General features: G+C 41.1%; 1 protein-coding gene across 1 annotated transcript in view; it reads left to right on the top strand.

Moving 5' to 3' along the window:
• The window catches only part of LMNB1 (lamin B1), a 62359-nt gene that overhangs the window by 18956 nt on the left and 24956 nt on the right, over nucleotides 1–18447 (top strand). Inside the window, exons 2-5 of the mRNA XM_039470832.2 lie at nucleotides 6479–6635; nucleotides 7264–7389; nucleotides 13648–13818; nucleotides 15865–15990. Of these exons, the coding sequence (XP_039326766.1) occupies nucleotides 6479–6635; nucleotides 7264–7389; nucleotides 13648–13818; nucleotides 15865–15990 (580 nt within the window). The remainder of the gene's footprint in view (nucleotides 1–6478; nucleotides 6636–7263; nucleotides 7390–13647; nucleotides 13819–15864; nucleotides 15991–18447) is intronic.

Genomic DNA, 18447 nt, shown 5'->3' with positions numbered 1-18447 from the left:
CTGTATAGCTCCCGTGTATCCTTGACAACTCATGTGACATAGAAGACTCATTGATTTGGCTGAGTGCAGTGTCTCACTCTGGTAATCTCAGTACTTTCAGAGGCTGATGTGGACAGATCACTCGAGCCCAGGAGTTTGAGACTAGCCTGGGCAACATAGAAAAACCCCATTTTCCCACTTGTCCCCCCCAAAATACAAAAATTAGCCTGGAGTGGTGGCACATGTGTATACTCCCAGCTACTTGAGAGACTGAGATGGGAGGATTGCCTGAGTCCAGGAGGTGGACTGTGAGTCATGATCCTGCCACTGCACCACTGCCTCCTGAGTTCAAGTGATTCTCTTGCCTCAGCCTCCTGAGTAACTGGGACTACAGGTGCATACTACCACACCCAGCTACTATTTTTTTTTTTTTTTTTTTTTTTTGAGGTGGAGTGTTGCTCTGTCGCCCAGGCTGCAGTACAGTGGTGTGATCTCAGCTCACTACAACCTCAGCCTCCTGGGTTCAAGCGATTTTCCTGCCTCACAGCCTCCTGAGTAGCTGGGACTACAGGTGCCTGCCACCATGCCCACCGAATTTTTGTATTTTTGGTAGAGATGAGGTTTCACCATATTGGCCAGGCTGGTCTTGAACTCCTGACCTTGTGATCCGCCCACTTTGGCCTCCCAAAGTTCTGGGATTACAGGCGTGAGCCACCATGCCTGGCTACTTTTTGTATGTTTATTAAAGACGTGGTTTCACTATGTTGGCCAAGATGGTCTAGATATCCTGACATTGTGATCCATCTGCCTCGGCCTCCCAAAGTGCTGGAATTTCAGGCGCCCGGCTGAGAAAAAAAGAAAAATTAAGCCCAAGAAATGATTATTATTTCTTTTGGAGAGAGTGTATTTTCTTTTTTTTGTTTTTTTTTTGAGACGGAGTTTCGCTCTTGTTTCCCAGGCTGGAGTGCAATGGCGCGCTCTCGGCTCACCGCAACCTCCACCTCCTGGGTTCGGGCAGTTATCCTACCTCAGCCTCCTGAGTAGCTGGGATTACAGGCACGCGCCACCACGCCCAGCTAAATTTTTGTATTTTTAGTAGAGACGGGGTTTCACCATGTTGACCAGGATTGTCTCGATCTATTGACCTCGTGATCCACCTGCCTTGGCCTCCCAAAGTGCTAGGATTACAGGCTTTAGCCACTGCGACCGGCCTGCCCTTACATGTGTTTTTAAAACCTGTCGATAAGGCTGTCTGGGAGCCTATTTATATACTTCTCTGAGTAGAGGGGGAAAAAGCCAAATACATTTTTTAAAGTAAGCAAATAAGAGTTTTGTTGTTTTCTTTTGAACCTGGATGTGAAAGGTTAGCATTTCTTTGCAATTTTAAGCACATTTTGAACTTCTGATTTGTATCTGCCTAATTTTTCCAGTAATGTCAAAGTTACAGCTTTAAATATATATATATATATATATATATATATATATATATATATATTTCTTTTTTTTTTTCTTTCTTTTTTTTTTAAAGATGGGGTTTCACTGTGATGGCGAGGCTGGTCTTGAACTTCTGACATTAGGTGATCCATCCACCTCGACCTCCCAAAGTGCTAGGATTACCAGCATGAGCCATTGCGCCCGCCGTATATATATTTCTTTTCTTTTTTTTTTTTTTTTGAGGTGGAGTTTCGCTCCTGTTACCCAGGCTGGAGTGCAATGGCGCAATCTCGGCTCACCGCAACCTCCGCTTCCTGGGTTCAGGCAATTCTCCTGCCTCAGCCTCCTGAGTAGCTGGGATTACAGGCATGCACCACCATGCCCAGCTAATTTTTTGTATTTTTAGTAGAGACGGGGTTTCATCATGTTGACCAGGATGGTCTCGATCTCTTGACCTCGTGATCCACCCGCCTCGGCCTCCCAAAGTGCTGGGATTACAGGCGTGAGCCACTGCGCCCGGCCCTATATTTCTTTTTTTTTTTTTTAAGACGGAGTTTCGCTCTTGTTACCTAGGCTGGAGTGCAATGGCACGATCTCGGCTCACCGCAACCTCCGCCTCCTGGGTTCAGGCAATTCTCCTGCCTCAGCCTCCTGAGTAGCTGGGATTACAGGCACGTGCCACCATGCCCAGCTAATTTTTTGTATTTATAGTAGAGACGAGGTTTCACCATGTTGACGAGGATGGTCTCGATCTCTTGACCTCGTGATCCACCCGCCTCGGCCTCCCAAAGTGCTGGGATTACAGGCTTGAGCCACCGCGCCCGGCCATGTTTCTTAATATATGTAAATATATATATATATATTTGGAGATAGGTACTCACTTTATGTATATATATTATATATATCATATATATATATATTTGTATTTGGAGATAGGGTCTCACTCTGTCAACCAGGATGGAGTGTAGTGGCCCAATCAGGGCTCACTGCAGCCTTGACCTCCTGGGGTCAAGTGATTCTCCTGCCTCAGCCCCTCTAGTAGCTGGGACCATAGGCATGCACTACCACATCTGGCTAATTTTTTGTGTTTTTGGTACAGATGGGGTCTCACCATGTTGCCCAGGCTGGTCTCCCTCCCAAAGTGCTGGGATTATAGATGTGAGCCACTGCACCTGGCCAAGAAATACTTATAACAGAACAATTTATATTTTCATAGAACAACTGTTTTACGTAACTAAGAACTTGACATAAAATGAACAGTAGAAACATTAGTCGTGATTGAAATTAAAGTTCCTATAAAATTTTCACTGGTATCATTGGGTGGCCCTCAGGGTACCACAAATAAATACCCTCTTCATTCCCCATCCTCCTTGTTTTCTTTGTTTTTTATTTGTATGGAAGAAATTACCTTATTCTAGTCATCTAGGTGTACTGCCTTAGATTAATTTTTTGGCTCCTTGTATTTTCTGCACTCCACAAGATGTTGCACAGTATCTTTCACTTGATAGCATGACATTTTGAGTTTTGAGCTATTTGCATGTATTACCTATTACATCTGTGAAGTCAAATAAACAAGAACAATACTGCATAAAATATGCCAATTTTACAGATTGCTCCATATAATAACTTAATAACATAAATGACATGCTGTTTTATGAGGTATCATTCTTGCTAGACCATTTGGTCCCTGGAAAGCACAGGTCTTTCTCCTGCCATGAGGCAGTATTATACTGAAAAATACCACATTATGACCTGAACTTTAAAAATTAATATTTTTAATTGTTACATAATTAATTTTGAATCAGTAGCTTTTGTAAGTACTGCGTAATACTGCATTTAAAATACGGTTTTAGGCTGGGTGTGGTGGCTCACACCTGTAATCCCAGCACTTTGGGAGGCCGAGGCAGGTGGATCACCTGAGGTCAGGAGTTTGAGGTCAGGATTTCAAGGCCAGGAGTTCGAGTCTAGCCTGACCAACATGGAGAAACCCCATCTCTACTACAAATTCAAAATTAGCCAGATATGGTGGCACATGCCTGTAGTCCCAATTACTCAGGAGGCTGAGGCAGGAGAATCACTTGAACCCAGGAGGCAGAGGTTACGGTGAGCTGAGTTAGAGCCATTGCACTCCAGCCTGGGCAACAAGAGCAAAACTCCATCTCAAACCAAATTTATTAATAAATAAAAGAAAATAAAGATCGTTTTATTTTCAGTCAGTGTATTATGATATGTATCCTAGCCCCTCTGGTCATTTTATAGTGGGATAAAATAGAGGTTTCTTTACAAGTGTCAATTCTATTCCTGTGGAGACCCAGCACTTGTGTGAACTCTGCGTTTTGGTTGTAAATTCTATTGGTATGGGATCCTTTTTTTTTTTTTTTTTTAAACAGTTAATATTTTCCTCTTCTGGACTAGTCTTCAGTTAAAGCCTGCCATCTTGTGGTGTTTTAAAGCATGAGATATGACTGCTGAGCTTTTCCAATGAGTAAAAAGTGAACACTATTAAATCTTTTCATATGTGATCATCATTTGGCCAGTTTATTTCTTCACTTTATTTTAATATTACAAGATTATTTTGGAACTTTTATTAACTAAAAATTTCTCCTTTAGCCAGTCCTCAAACATCAGTAGTACTCTCAGTAGCAGTTTTTTAGTTTATTTTTAAAATCCTATTTCTCCAAGAAAAATATAATAGCAGTTTTAAGAACAGGTATTCATAATTTTGATATTATTATTATTTTTTTGAGACAGAGTCTCACTCTGTCACCCAGGATGGATTGCAGTGGTCTGATCTCGGCTTACCGCAACCTCCACCTCCCAGGTACAAGTGATCCTTTTGCCTCAGCCTCCCAAGTAGCTGGGATTACAGGTACATGCCACCACGCCCGACTAATTTTTGTATTTTTTGTAGAGATGGGGTTTCACCATTTTGGCGAGGCTGGTTTCAAACTCCTGACCTCAGGAGATCCACTTGCCATGGCCTCTCAAAGTATTGGGATTACAGGCATGAGCCACCACACCTGGCAATAATTTTGATGTTATTAAGGCATTTTTTGTGTAACTAATGTTAATAGTTATTTGGGTGAGAAAAATACTGCCCATTAAAATATAATTATTGGGTTAAATGCATCCAAAGGAACTTTAATTTTATAGTGTAGAACTCCATTTAATAAAAAGTGATATTTAGAGGCTGGGTGTGGTGGCTCATGCCTGTAATCCCAGCACTTTGGGAAGCCGAGGCGGGTAGATTTGAGGCCAGGGGTTTGAGACCAGTCTGGCCAACATAGGCAAACCCCATCTCTACTACAAATACAGAAATTTAGCTGGGCCTAGTAATGCACACCTGTAATCCCAGTTCCTCTGGAAGCTAAGGCATGTGAATTACTTCACTTGAACCCAGGAGGCGGAGGTTGCAGTGAGCCACGATAACCCCAATATACTCCAGCCTGGGTGACAGAGTGAGATGCTGTCTCAAAAAATAAAAAATAGGTGATATTTAGAGAAAAAGAAACTTCAGTTTGAACATCAGCTTGTGTTTTTTTGTCTTTTTTTTTTTTTGAGACTAAGTCTCACTGTGTCACCCAGGCTCCCAGGCTGGATGGAGTTTAATGGTACGATCTCGGCTCAGGGCAACCTCCGCCTCCCGGGTTCAAGCAGTACCCCTTCCTGAGCCTCCCGAGTAGCTGAGACTACAGGCATGCACCACCAATGCCTGGCTTAAGTTTTTGTGTTTTTTGGCAGAGATGAGGTTTCACCATATTGGCAAGGTTGGTCTTGAACTCCTGACCTCAAGTGATCTATCTGCCTTGGCCTTCCAAAGTGCTGGGATTACAGACATGAGCCACTGTGCCGGGCCCTGAACTTCAGTTTTTTGGTAGTTAGCTGTATAAACTGAAATAATTTTTACACAAAGTATTAGAGAGGCGGTTACTTATTGTTAGAGAAATCTAAAGTTACCTCTGGGAGGTAACAAAAATGTGTAAAAAAAGGTGTAACGAAATGGGAGATACTTGCAAAATTGTGGTCAGTTAGTTCTTACTAATATCATGGGAGTTTCAGTATCATGCATTGAGTTATAAAATTACTTTTTAGATGCTATTCTACATTTAAAAAAATGCTTTTTAGAGTAACATCTTATTCTCATTTAGTGTAATTTAATTTCCTCTCCCCTCCCCTCCTCTCCCCTCTTCTTTCCTTCCTTCCTTCCTTCCTTCCCTCCTTCCTTCCTTCCCTCCTTCCCTCCTTCCTTCCTTCCTTCCTTCCTTCCTTCCTTCCTTCCTTCCTTCCTTCCTTCCTTCCTTCCCTCCCTCCCTCCTTCCTTCCTTCCCTCCTTCCTTCCTTCCTTCTGCTGCAGTACAGTTGTGCAGTCATGGCTCACTGCAGCATCCACCTCCTGGGCTCAAGCAATGTCCCGGCCTGAGCCTCCTGAGTAGCTGGGACTACAGGTGTGTGCCGTCATGCTGGGCCCCTTTTTCTTTCCTTTCCTTTTCTTTTCTTTCTCTGCCCCCCCCCCCCCCCCACCCCTTCTTTCTTTTCTTCTTTTTCTTTCTTTGGTAGAGGTGGCGTCTTGCTATGTTGCCTAGGCTGGTCTTGAATTTCTGGTCTAAAGCCATCCTCCCGTCGGCCTCCCAAAATATTGTGATTACAGATGTAAGCCACTGCACCTAGCATGATATCCTGATTTACAGTTCCTGTACATTTTGGCTTATAATATGCATTGTATTTAGAAAATAGTGAATTTTCATTTCTTCAAAAATATCCTGTATTTGTGTGCCTCTTTATAGAACAAAGGGGACATGTGTTCCCCCTCAGGGACAAGTAGGATTCTGGTACATTGGTCTTTATATGGACGTCTTTGACCCATAGTCATTAGTAGTCATGTGACATTGAAAGAGAATGTTAGCCAACAAAAACTCTAGATCCATGCTTGTGAATTGCTTCTTTAATTTTGATAGGTTATGGCAGCCTTATTTAAACTACTTCTGTTTGTCTCTTCAGCAGAGAGGGAGAAGGCCTCAAGTCAGGAGTATGATTTGATGTCTTACGCTTTTTAAATATTTTCCAGCTACGCTAAGAAAGAATCTGATCTTAATGGTGCCCAGATTAAGCTTCGAGAATATGAAGCAGCACTGAATTCTAAAGATGCGGCTCTTGCTACTGCACTTGGTGACAAAAAGAGTTTAGAGGGAGATTTGGAGGATCTGAAGGATCAGATTGCCCAGGTAAGGTCAATCCTACTTTTGAGCCATATGTGGTAGATTAATTGCCTCATCTGCCTTAAGCCATAGTTTGATTGATTGATTTATTTTTAAATTTATTTTATTTTTGAAATTTTAGAAATTTATTTTTTGGTGACTCACTTGAAGAAAAGCGTTGAGGTGGCTAACATGCAAAACATCACCACCTCCCAGGTATTATATCTGGATCATACAGATAGCGTGGCTTCCCTTCTTCCCCATTGGACGCACACTCATTCTGTTTCTGCTCTCAAAGCCTATTTCATTAGGAAATAAGTAAGAAAAGCGATGTCATAATGCTGCTCTGTACACAGGAAAAAATGAAAGCAGTTAGCTAAAATAACTAGTTTGATTTTTGAAACGTGAGTGGGTCATAACATCTCTGTTTTGTTCCCTGTTGCCAGTTACCAGTTTGATGGCTGATTTGGTATGATACTCTGTGGGTGAGACCAGCAAATGAACACCCAGTTCTGTGATAAATGTTAAAATGAAGTAATTATACATTGATAAATGTATAGGAATTTTAACAGTTGATTTTATTCGTAGATATCTTAAATTCATTATTAAATGATTGCTGTGTAATTTTTATCACAATTCTTTTTCCTTGTAATAGTTGGAAGCCTCTTTAGCTGCTGCCAAAAAACAGTTAGCAGATGAAACTTTACTTAAAGTGGATTTGGAGAATCGTTGTCAGAGCCTTACTGAGGACTTGGAGTTTCGCAAAAACATGTATGAAGAGGTAATTATGTATAATTTTACTTTGTAGAGGAATGGAGGGGTTCTAGAATGACTTTGTCATAGCTATACATGTAATTATATTTTATTTATGATTTCTTTACCACAGAATTATATTAAATAAAGAAATAATGTTTGGGGATCGGGAGAAATTTTGCAGGTAGATTATTCAAGCTACTGCTGCTAAGGAGCTGCATTTGAGAACTCAAGTTATTGTAAACAGCTATGATTTCACTTCATCTTACTTATAAAGGCTTGATCACAGCAGCTAATTACTGTCAATATGTTTAGGGATTAGTTATCTATTCCTGCCTAACAAATTACTTCCAAAGTTCATCATCCTGAAACCACAGACTTGTATTAATTTCTCAGTTCCTGAAGGTCAGGAATCAGAGCTGCTAAACTGGGTGGTTCTGTTTCTGGGTCCCATGAGGTTGCAGTATAGCTTTTAACCTGGGCTGGAGAAATGGCATCTGAGCTCATTCGTAGGGCTGGAAGTGTCAGTTCCTCACCTCATGATCTTCTCCATAGGGCTGCTCATGATATGGCCCCCCTAAGAGTCAGTGATAGAGAGAGAGAGAGAGAGAGAGAGAGAGAAAGAGAGAGAGAGAGAGAGAGAGAGAGAATAAATATGAATGAGAACATATGGTACCAGCTACCAAGGCAGAAGCCACATTGTCTTCTATAACCTAATCGCAGAAGTTATATACCATCACTTTTGCCTTCTATGGCTCATATCTGGAAATCTGGCTACTCATAGCATTTATAGGTATATGTGTAAGTCATTTTTTTTTTTTTTTCTTTTCCTTGAGACGGAGTCTTGCTCTGTTGCCCAGGCTGGAGTACAGTGGCACAATCTCAGTTCACCTCAACCTCCCTCTCCTGGGTTCAAGTGATTCTCTTGCCTCAGCCTCCCGAGTAGCTGGGACTACAGGTGCATGCCACCATGTCTGGCTAATTTTTTGTAGTTTTAGTGGAGACGGGGTTTCACCATGTTAGCCAGGATGATCTCGATCTCCTGACCTCGTGATCCACCTGCCTTTGCCTCCCAAAGTGCTGGGACTATAGGTGTGAGCCACTGTGCCCGGCCCACTCGTGTAACTCTTAAAATGCCACTTACAGGCCTTAACTGCTATGGTCAAGGGGTAGGGGCAAAACTGTTGTCGAACAAAGGAAGTAATAAAATTGAAGAAAAGGGAATGTATATTTCATGAAAATTGGAGAAGGTTGGAAACAACCCATGGGAGAGAACATGTTGTTAATGTGCTAGGCTTAATGTTTTTAGAAGTAGTGTAATTTTGAAAACAGTGACTAACAATAATTAAAAAAATAGGAATTCATAGTTAGAAAATTATTTTTTTAGTTGGAGGAAAAACAATAGAAATCTGATTTTTTTTATGACAGTCTAAACAAAATAGGTATTAGCGCAAGGTGTACCAGACAGACAGTCAGACCTTGGACAACTCTTAGTGTCAGTTTCTTATTTAAAATGAGATACTGATACTGCTCTTTTTTCTTCAAGGAGTGTTGAGTATCAAAGTGAAATACTGTGTGTGAAAGCTCTTTGCAAACTGTATATAATTGTTACTAAGTGTTGCTTTGTTAAAACAAGTTTTTTTTGTTTGTTTGTTTGTTTGTTTGTTTTTTTTTTTTGGCAAACTTTTATATAATTGTTACCAAGTGTTACTTTGTTAAAGTAGATTTTTTTTTTTTTTTTTTTTTTTTTTGGAAACAAAGTCTCACTCTGTTGCACAGGCTGGAGTGCAATGGCAGGATCTTGGCTCACTGTGCCTCAGCTTCCCAAGCTGGGATTATAGGCGGCTGTCACCGCCTATAATGTTGGCTAATTTTTGTATTTTTAGTAGAGATGGGGTTTCACTATGCTGGATAGGCAGGTCTTGCCTCAGCTTCCCTAGCTGGGATTATAGGCGGCTGTCACCACCTATAATGTTGGCTAATTTTTGTATTTTTAGTAGAGATGGGGTTTCACTATGCTGGATAGGCAGGTCTTGAACTGTTGACCTCAGGTTATCTGCCCACCTTGGCCTCCCAAAGTGCTGGGATTACAGGTGTGAGCCACCACGCCCAGGCCAAAGCAGATAGTTTTATATGACATTCACTTACACTTTTGTATTGTTTTATAAAAATTGTGCTTTATCGACTGCTTGTGTCTGTTTACATATCAGGCATAGCCAGGCATCTCCTGTAGCCAGAGGTTCCATTGCTGTCTTTGCTCAGTCCTCTTTTAAAATATGAATTAGTATTTTCTAGAAGTTCAACTTGCTAAGCCTCTAATACTTCAGTGTAGTTTATCTAGATACAGTACTTTCTTCCCTGATAAGTAGTATCATTGGAGCCCTTACATATAAGGAGAAGAGGAAGAAGTTGAAAAAGTGTAAGTAGATTAAAAAAGAAACTTGGTCTAGTTCATATTTTTAATGGGACTTTCTCTGGCTGCTGGAAAACTTAGGCCAGTAAGCATCTCTTTGTTTAAAGTCCTACAAGGCAATTTGAAATAATTCATTGTTCATGCCAAAATTCTAAGTACTGTTTTTCTTAACAAGCATAATACAATCAGGAAAAATGGGTACAAGTAAAATATTCTTTGACTCATACTCAAAGCCTTATTAACACTGCACTTGAATAGTAGGTCATTTTGCCTCACTCATTTGCCAAAGTAGCCATTTCTAAGTTAAGGACATTTTGAGGAAGGCTGATAGCCTTGTTGTATTTCATTTTAGATTGTAAGCTCAATGGCAGGGATACTAAATCGATAATTGTGTTTTCATATAGCAACCACCACAGTATACTCTTGGTGCTTAATAAATGTTTATAATTATTCACAATAACTTGTATATTATTTAATTTGAATGGTATAGATATGAAATACATATGGAAATTGAAGTATTCATGAATATGTAATGGAAACATTCAAGTAAATGAATAAAATGATCTGGTTTCTGTGGATAAGCCAAAAAAAAAAAAAAATTGTGATTTATTTTTTTAGTGGCCAGGCCACTGGTTCTACATAAAAAATGACATCATTAAAAAGTCATTTACTATTTTTAGAGGCTGGGCGTGGTGGCTCACTACTGTAATCCCAGCACTTTGGGAGGCTGAGGCAGGTGGATCACGAGGTCAAGAGTTGAAGACTATCCTGGCCAACATGGTGAAACCCTGTCTATACTAAAAATACAAACATTAGCTGGACATGGTGGTGCACAGCCTGTAGTCCCAGCTACTCAGGAGGCTGAGGCAGGAGAATTGCTTGAACCCAGGAGGCGGTGGTTGCAGTGAACCAAGATCTCACCACACTCCAGCCTGGTGACAGAGTGAGACTCCATCTCAAAAAAACTATATATATATACGTATACATATATATGTGTGTGCGTGTGTGTGTGTGTGTGTGTGTGTGTGTGTGTGTGTATGTATGTATACATATTTATTTTAGAGTGTTTATGTCACATCTTTGAATTTTTGGCTTTTGCCTTTTTTTCAATGGATTTTAAGTTATTCCTCTTAATTTTTTTTTTTTTTTTTGAGATGGAGTTTCGCTCTTGTTACCCAGGCTGGAGTGCGATGGCACGATCTCGGCTCACCGCAACCTCCGCCTCCTGGGTTCAGGCAATTCTCCTGCCTCAGTCTCCTGAGTAGCTGGGATTACAGGCACGTGCCACCATGCCCAGCTAATTTTTTGTATTTTGAGTAGAGACGGGGTTTCACCATGTTGACTAGGATGGTCTTGATCTCTCGACCTCGTGATCCACCCGCCTCGGCCTCCCAAAGTGCTGGGATTACAGGCTTGAGCCACCGCGCCCGGCAATTTTTTTTTTTTTTTTTTTTAATTGTTTTTGGAGAGAGAGTCCTACTCTGTTGCCCAGACTGGAGTGTAGTGGTGTGATCTTGGCTCACTGCAACCTTCACCTCCTGGGTTCAGTCGATTCTCCTGCCTCAGCCTCCGGGGTAGCAGGAACTAAAGGCATGCACCACCACACCCGGCTAAGTTTTGTATTTTTGGTAGAGACAGGGTTTGACCAGTTTGACTAGTCTGGTCTCAAATTTCTGAACTCAAGTGATGCTTTCGCCTTGGCCTCCTAGAGTGCTGGGATTTAGGCGTGAGCCACCGCGCCTGGCCTTTTCTACTTTAAAAAAAAAAAAAAAAAAAAAAAAATTAATTATTATTATTATTATTTTTATTTATTTATTTTTTTTTTTTGAGACGGAGTTTCGCTCTTGTTACCCAGGCTGGAGTGCAATGGCGCTATCTCGGCTCACCGCAACCTCCGCCTCCTGGGTTCAGGCAATTCTCCTGCCTCAGCCTCCTGAGTAGCTGGGATTACAGGCACGCGCCACCATGCCCAGCTAATTTTTTGTATTTTTAGTAAAGACGGGGTTTCACCATGTTGACCAGGATGGTCTCGATCTCTCGACCTCGTGATCCACCCGCCTCGGCCTCCCAAAGTGCTGGGATTACAGGCTTGAGCCACCGCGCCCGGCCACCTATTATTATTTTTTTAAGAGACAGAGTCTTACTCTGTTGCCCAGGCTGGAGCACAGTGTTGTGATGTTGGCTCACTGCAACCTGTGCCTTTTGGGTTCAAGTGATTCTTGTGCCTCAGCTTCTTGAGTAGCTGGGGTTACAGGTTCACACCCTCACAAGTAAGTTTTTTTTTTTTTTTTTTTTTTTTTTTTGGTATTTTTTTCGTAAGTCTCAAACTCCTGGCCTCAAACTCCTCGCCTCAGCCTCCCAAAGTGCTGGGATTACAGGTGTGAACCACTACGCTGGCCTAATTTTATTTTACATTGATGGTATATGTTCAGCAATAATATCTAACTTCCTTATTATGAACAGTTGGGGGGAAAAAGAAGGAGAAAAAAGAGGAAGGAGGAGGTAGATAAAGGAAGGACAAACCATTAGTAGTTGCTCTTTTCAGTGTTTTTATGATTTAGGTATTATTTGCTTCATGAAATAGACATGATTTCTGGGAGGGTGATAGCAGAACTGTAATTTGAACTTGGTTTTCTGATTTTTGTCAAGTGCATGCTCCTGTGCAGTGGCTAAGAGAAAGATGAAGAAATGCACAGGAAAATACATGCACTAACATACACAAACAGCAACTTTGTTTTTTTGAGACGGAGTTTCGCTCTTGTTACCCAGGCTGGAGTGCAATGGCGTGATCTCGGCTCACCGCAACCTCCACCCCCTGGGGTCAGGCAATTCTCCCGCCTCAGCCTCCTGAGTAGCTGGGATTACAGGCATGCGCCACCATGCCCAGCTCATTTTTTGTATTTTTAGTAGAGAAGGGGTTTCACCATGTTGACCAGGATGGTCTCGATCTCTTGACCTTGTGATCCACCTGCCTCGGCCTCCCAAAGTGCTGGGATTACAGACTTGAGCCACCGTGCCCGGCAATACCAGCTTTTAAACGAAATCATATAAATTAGCTTGATCTGCCTGTTATTATGTCTAAGAAAATAGTTTTATGGCCGGGTGTGGTGGCTCACTCTTGTAATCCCAGCGCTTTGGAAAGCTAAGTCAGGTGGATCATCTGAGGTCAGGAGTTTGAGACCAGTCTGGCTAACATGGGGAAATCCCATCTCTACTAAAAATACAAAAATTAGCCAGGTGTGGTGGTGTGTGCTTATAATCCCAGCTACTAGAGAGGCTGAGACAGGAGAATTGCTTGAACCTGGGAGGTGGAGGTTGCAGTAAGCTGGGATCACGCCACGGCACTCCAGCCTGGGCGAGTGACAGAGTTAAGACCCCATCTCAAAGAAAGAAAAAGGAAATAGTTACATTACACATGAATTTTTACTTAAATTTATCGTGACTGGTAAGTTTACCTTTCCATGTGCTTTGTTTTTTTTTTAAAGAGGGATTATCTATGAAACAATTTAGAAAAATAATTTTTGCTTAGTGTTTAGTATAGTTTATTGTCTATAAATCCCTGATTGCATGGTAGTTTAGTAGGTCATCCAGGCCTTTCCTTGGCTTCAGAAAAATAAATAGCTATGCCCCTGAAAAGGAATAGGAAATTCCTAGGGCTTGAGATGCTACGACTTCTGTCATTAGTTTCATTTCAAATATCTTCTCAACTGAAAACTAAGTGGCAAGAAAGTGTTTATTCACATAACTGCTTTAGGACAAACAGGAGGAGGTTTGTGTGTGAAACTTCAGGTGGCTGTGATGTCACTCAGATCCGTACCAGTGCAGCCACAGTAAATAACTTGGCTTTATGTTTTTTATTTCTTTTTTCCCCAGGAGATTAATGAGACCAGAAGGAAACATGAAACACGCTTGGTAGAGGTGGATTCTGGGCGTCAGATTGAGTACGAGTACAAGCTGGCCCAAGCCCTTCATGAGATGAGAGAGCAACATGACGCCCAAGTGAGGCTGTATAAGGAAGAGCTGGAGCAGACTTACCATGCTAAAGTGAGCTCTCTCTTCAGAAGATTCTTTTGAACTCTTAAAATCATTACTTCACAGATCCCATGAAGAACATGGCTTGATGTTTATCTTGTTCTTTTTTTTTTTTTTTTTTGAGACGGAGTTTCGCTCTTGTTACCCAGGCTGGAGTGCAATGGCGCGATCTCGGCTCACCACAACCTCCGCCTCCTGGGTTCAGGCAATTCTCCTGCCTCCGCCTCCTGAGTAGCTGGGATTACAGGCACGCACCACCATGCCCAGCTAATTTTTTTTTTGTATTTTTAGTAGAGACGGGGTTTCACCATGTTGACCAGGTTGGTCTCGATCTCTCGACCTCGTGATCCACCCGCCTCGGCCTCCCAAAGTGCTGGGATTACAGACTTGAGCCACCGCGCCCGGCTATCTTGTTCTTTTTAAAAACAATTCCACTAGCCTCCATGAAATATATAGAAAAACTGATTTTTTTTTTTAAATGCAGTTTTCTATAAACTAAATGTTACTAAAATTACTGGAAAAATGTAGGGTTGTTCCAATTTTATTAGAGGTAAGGATTTGTCTTTTTGTCCTACTGATCATTTGTATTGTGCCAGAGCTGAACCCAAGTCATATGAAATACCTTTCTGCCAATAACAAGTACTGATCATGGTGCCAACATCTACATCCGTTTAGTAGTAAATGAATGTCCAGCTGCATTTGATCTAGTTTTCACATCATCACTGTGCACAGATTGTGGCTACTACACATTGGGGTTTTTTGCACAAGGGCCAAATGAAAAGTCTCTGGTATTTCTTCTGTCACTATTACTCACTTTAAAAAAATTGTAGAAACTTCCCACTTACGTTAGCAGACCATGCAAGAATTCATAAAAATCACCAACTAATACAGGCTTTCCTGGCAAATGATTTTACCTCGTTTTAAATGTTATATGATTTGATTAAAAAGATTTTTTTGAGGCCGACTTAGTATTAGAGTCAGAGTTATTAAAAATTTTCATTGTATGGCCTTAAACTGTTCTTGTTGCTTCTTATCTATTCTATGAATTGGTAATTGGTGAAAGATCTCTTATTACAAGCAGTATCTTCAGTTGTATAACATTTATCCAATATTATGTATTGAGCTAGACGGTGAATGAACTAAAGTAAGGATGAGTTACACTGTGGCCTCACAGGGAGCCAGGGAGGAGTCACAGGATCATGTGCCTGAGACACACATACACAGTAGTGTTACGGGATTTGTATTTTACTCAAGGAGCTATTTTTTTTTTTTTTTTTTTTGCCTTTGAATGGAAATATTTCTATCTGGTTTGACCTAATCTATAAACTAGTATTTTCTGCTTGTTGCTTTATATTCTGTATTGGATTTGGTGGGTTAGTGATACATGATGTTTGCCTTCTTACAAACATCACCAAGTCAAGTTGCTACTGCCTAATCTCCTTATCAATGTTCTCTTAGACATTAAAGGTTTAATAGATGAAATATTGAAGTAATAAACTTCGGTTAAAGGTCTAGGTATATTACCATTCTTAAAACTCATTATTGGCCGGGCACGGTGGCTCAAGCCTGTAATCCCAGCACTTTGGGAGGCTGAGGCGGGTGGATCACAAGGTCAAGAGATCGAGACCATCCTGGTCAACATGGTGAAACCCCGTCTCTACTAAAAATACAAAAAAAATTAGCTGGGCATGGTGGCACGTTCCTGTAATCCCAGCTACTCAGGAGGCTGAGGCAGGAGAATTGCCTGAACCCAGGAGGTGGAGGTTGTGGTGAGCTGAGATCACGCCATTGCACTCCAGCCTGGGTAACAAGAGCGAAACTCCGTCTCAAAAAAAACAAAAACAAAAACAAAACACACATTATTTAGGAAATGACTCTAAAAGTCACACAGAATTATGGTCATTCACACCATGTCAGCAAACTTCATGATGCTTTTCCTGTGTTTCATCAACCAGTTACCAGCAGGACTTAGGTTTGAAATACCTTGAGGTGAATCATGCTTCCTTGTTTGTTTCAGTTCTCTAGATAAGACTGACTATGGTTTGCTTCTTCTTTTAGCTTGAGAATGCCAGGCTGTCATCAGAGATGAATACTTCTACTGTCAACAGTGCCAGGGAAGAACTGATGGAAAGCCGCATGAGAATTGAGAGCCTTTCATCTCAGCTTTCTAATCTACAGAAAGAGGTAAGTAAACATCTTTCTGTAAGAAGTTAGACTTGAAGGCCACCTTCACCATGGGCACCTACCTGCTTTGCTCTGCCTGATGTCCCTCCTCCCTCTGTTTGTCACAGAGGATGATGTTATCCTGTGCTTTGGTCTGCACAGTACTTTTCTAGATTAGTTCATTTTGCATTGCATAAACATTCTTTGAGCAGATACTATTATTCCTAATTAGTAGATTACACAAAGCTAAGGGATTTGCCCTTGAGGAAGCAGCTTGCTAGTTTATTCACTGGACTTACCCTAGGACCTACGTCTTTTGACTTCTCTAACAGCTTCATCTCTACAGAGTTATTCTCAACACATTACTTTTTTATATCATTTGAAAACCAAAATGAAGAAAGACATGCAAAAATTCTTTGTGAGTGGTGAATGCTTTGTGTTTCTAGACAAGTTGTTTAGTGCTTAAAGTATTTAATAATTGCCGGACGCGGTGGCTCAAGCCTGTAATCTCGGCACTTTGGGAGGCCGAGGCGGGTGGATCACAAGATCAAAAGATCGAGACCATCCTGGTCAACATGGTGAAACCCCATCTCTACTAAAAATACACAACATTAGCTGGGCATGGTGGTGCGTGCCCGTAATCCCAGCTACTCAGGAGGCCGAGGCAGGAGAATTGCCTGAACCCAGGAGGCGGAGGTTGCGGTGAGCCGAGATCGCACCATTGCACTCCAGCCTGGGTAAGAAGCGTGAAACTCCGTCTCAAAAAAAAAAAAAATGTTTAATAATTAGGATCCAAGCTGGGCGTGGTGGCTCAAGCCTGTAATCCCAGCACTTTGGGAGGCCGAGGCGGGTGGATCACGAGGTTGAGAGTTTGAGACCATCCTGGTCGACATGGTGAAACCCCGTCTCTACTGAAAATACAAAAAATCAGCTGGGCATGGTGGCATGTTCCTGTAATCCCAGCTACTCAGGAGGCTGAGGCAGGAGAATTGCCTGAACCCAGGAGGCGGAGGTTGTGGTGAGCCGAGATCGCGCCATTGCACTCCAGCCTGGGTAACAAGAGCGAAACTCCGTCTCCAAAAAAAAAAAAAAAAAAAAAAAAAAAAATTAGGATCCAGGGAAGTAGCTTTAATTTGCATATTCCAATAAGAATTTAGTGACTCATTAATTTGTTGGTACACCTAAGCGACAAATGGCATTATTGCTGGCTATGTTGACTGGCTATCTACCAGGGCGTGATGGTGTGCTTCAGGTGCTGCACTACTTTAGCTCATTTTCAGCCTGGGGTGATGTCAGTGTGGACACAAAGTATGTATACTTCATATATTGCCTTCAGAGTGATTCAGCAATTTACATATCACCTTAATTATTTTGGAAATAACTTCAGCTTCTGTTTTCCTCAAGGGAGGAAATCTTGTTTTGAATTTTCCACATAAGAATAAACTTCACTTTACTCTTGATGAGGCTTTTCTTTCTTCTTTTTCTTTTTACCATTTTTAGTAAAATGTTTCTAATTATAAAACTGATGACATTTATTGCAGGAACTTAAAGCAGAAAATGAGTCACATAAAATGGGGTGATAAAAAAGAATTTAGTTAACATAGGATCCCTTACATAGTCTATCATGTGCTTTGTTACTTACAGCAGAAATTTTTAACTTATTTTAAACCTATTTTGTGCTGATAGTGTTTTGAAGGTTTTCATGTAACAGTAGAGCTGGAAACACCTGAATTCATTCTGTATAACCACAGATCTAGGTGAGTTTGATGACTTGCCCAGAGGCTGCAGACTGATAAATGTGTTTCTCTACTGGTTCTCAGTTTTTTCTTTTATACCTCATTCTCTTCAAAGAAGATTTACTTTTAGAAATTTAACAGATAATCTTTTTTCCATGGCACCATCTGTCTTAGTCCTTTTGGGCTGCCATAACAAACTGCTATTGACTTGCTAGCTTACAAACAACAGAAACATTGGAAATTATTTCTGTTTCGGAGGCTGGGAAATGCAAGATCAAGACACTGGCAGATTGGGTATCTGCCTGGTGAAGGCTGTTCCCTGATTTATAGATTGGGCCTTCTTGCTGTGTCCTCACACGGTTGAAGGGTGAATGAGCTCCCTTGGCCCTATTTTATAAGGGCATGAATCCCAATCACTAGGGCTTTCGTCTTAGGATCTGATTACCACACAAAAGCCCCATCTCTTAATATCATCATCTTGAGAGTTAGGATTTAGACATGAACTTTATGGGAACACAAACATTCAGATTATATCACTGTCTTAACAGGTACTTTTCTAAAAATGGGCCTCTCTGTTCTTAGGCTGAGTTGGCATTTACTACTATTTTCCATTTACTAATAGCAAATTGTATACTAGTTACTGTCTCTCTATTTTATTTTTTCCTACTCTTACTATTATTTTTTTGGCTGTTGCTTAATCCGTTTGATTTACTTAGTACAGATCTTCTCTTGTGGTGGATCT

The sequence above is a fragment of the Saimiri boliviensis genome, chromosome 1 (genome assembly GCF_048565385.1).
Source record: "Saimiri boliviensis isolate mSaiBol1 chromosome 1, mSaiBol1.pri, whole genome shotgun sequence".
NCBI classification, from domain to species: domain Eukaryota; kingdom Metazoa; phylum Chordata; class Mammalia; order Primates; family Cebidae; genus Saimiri; species Saimiri boliviensis.
Note: the sequence above shows the minus strand (reverse complement) of the source record. Positions and strands in the feature narration are given on the sequence as shown.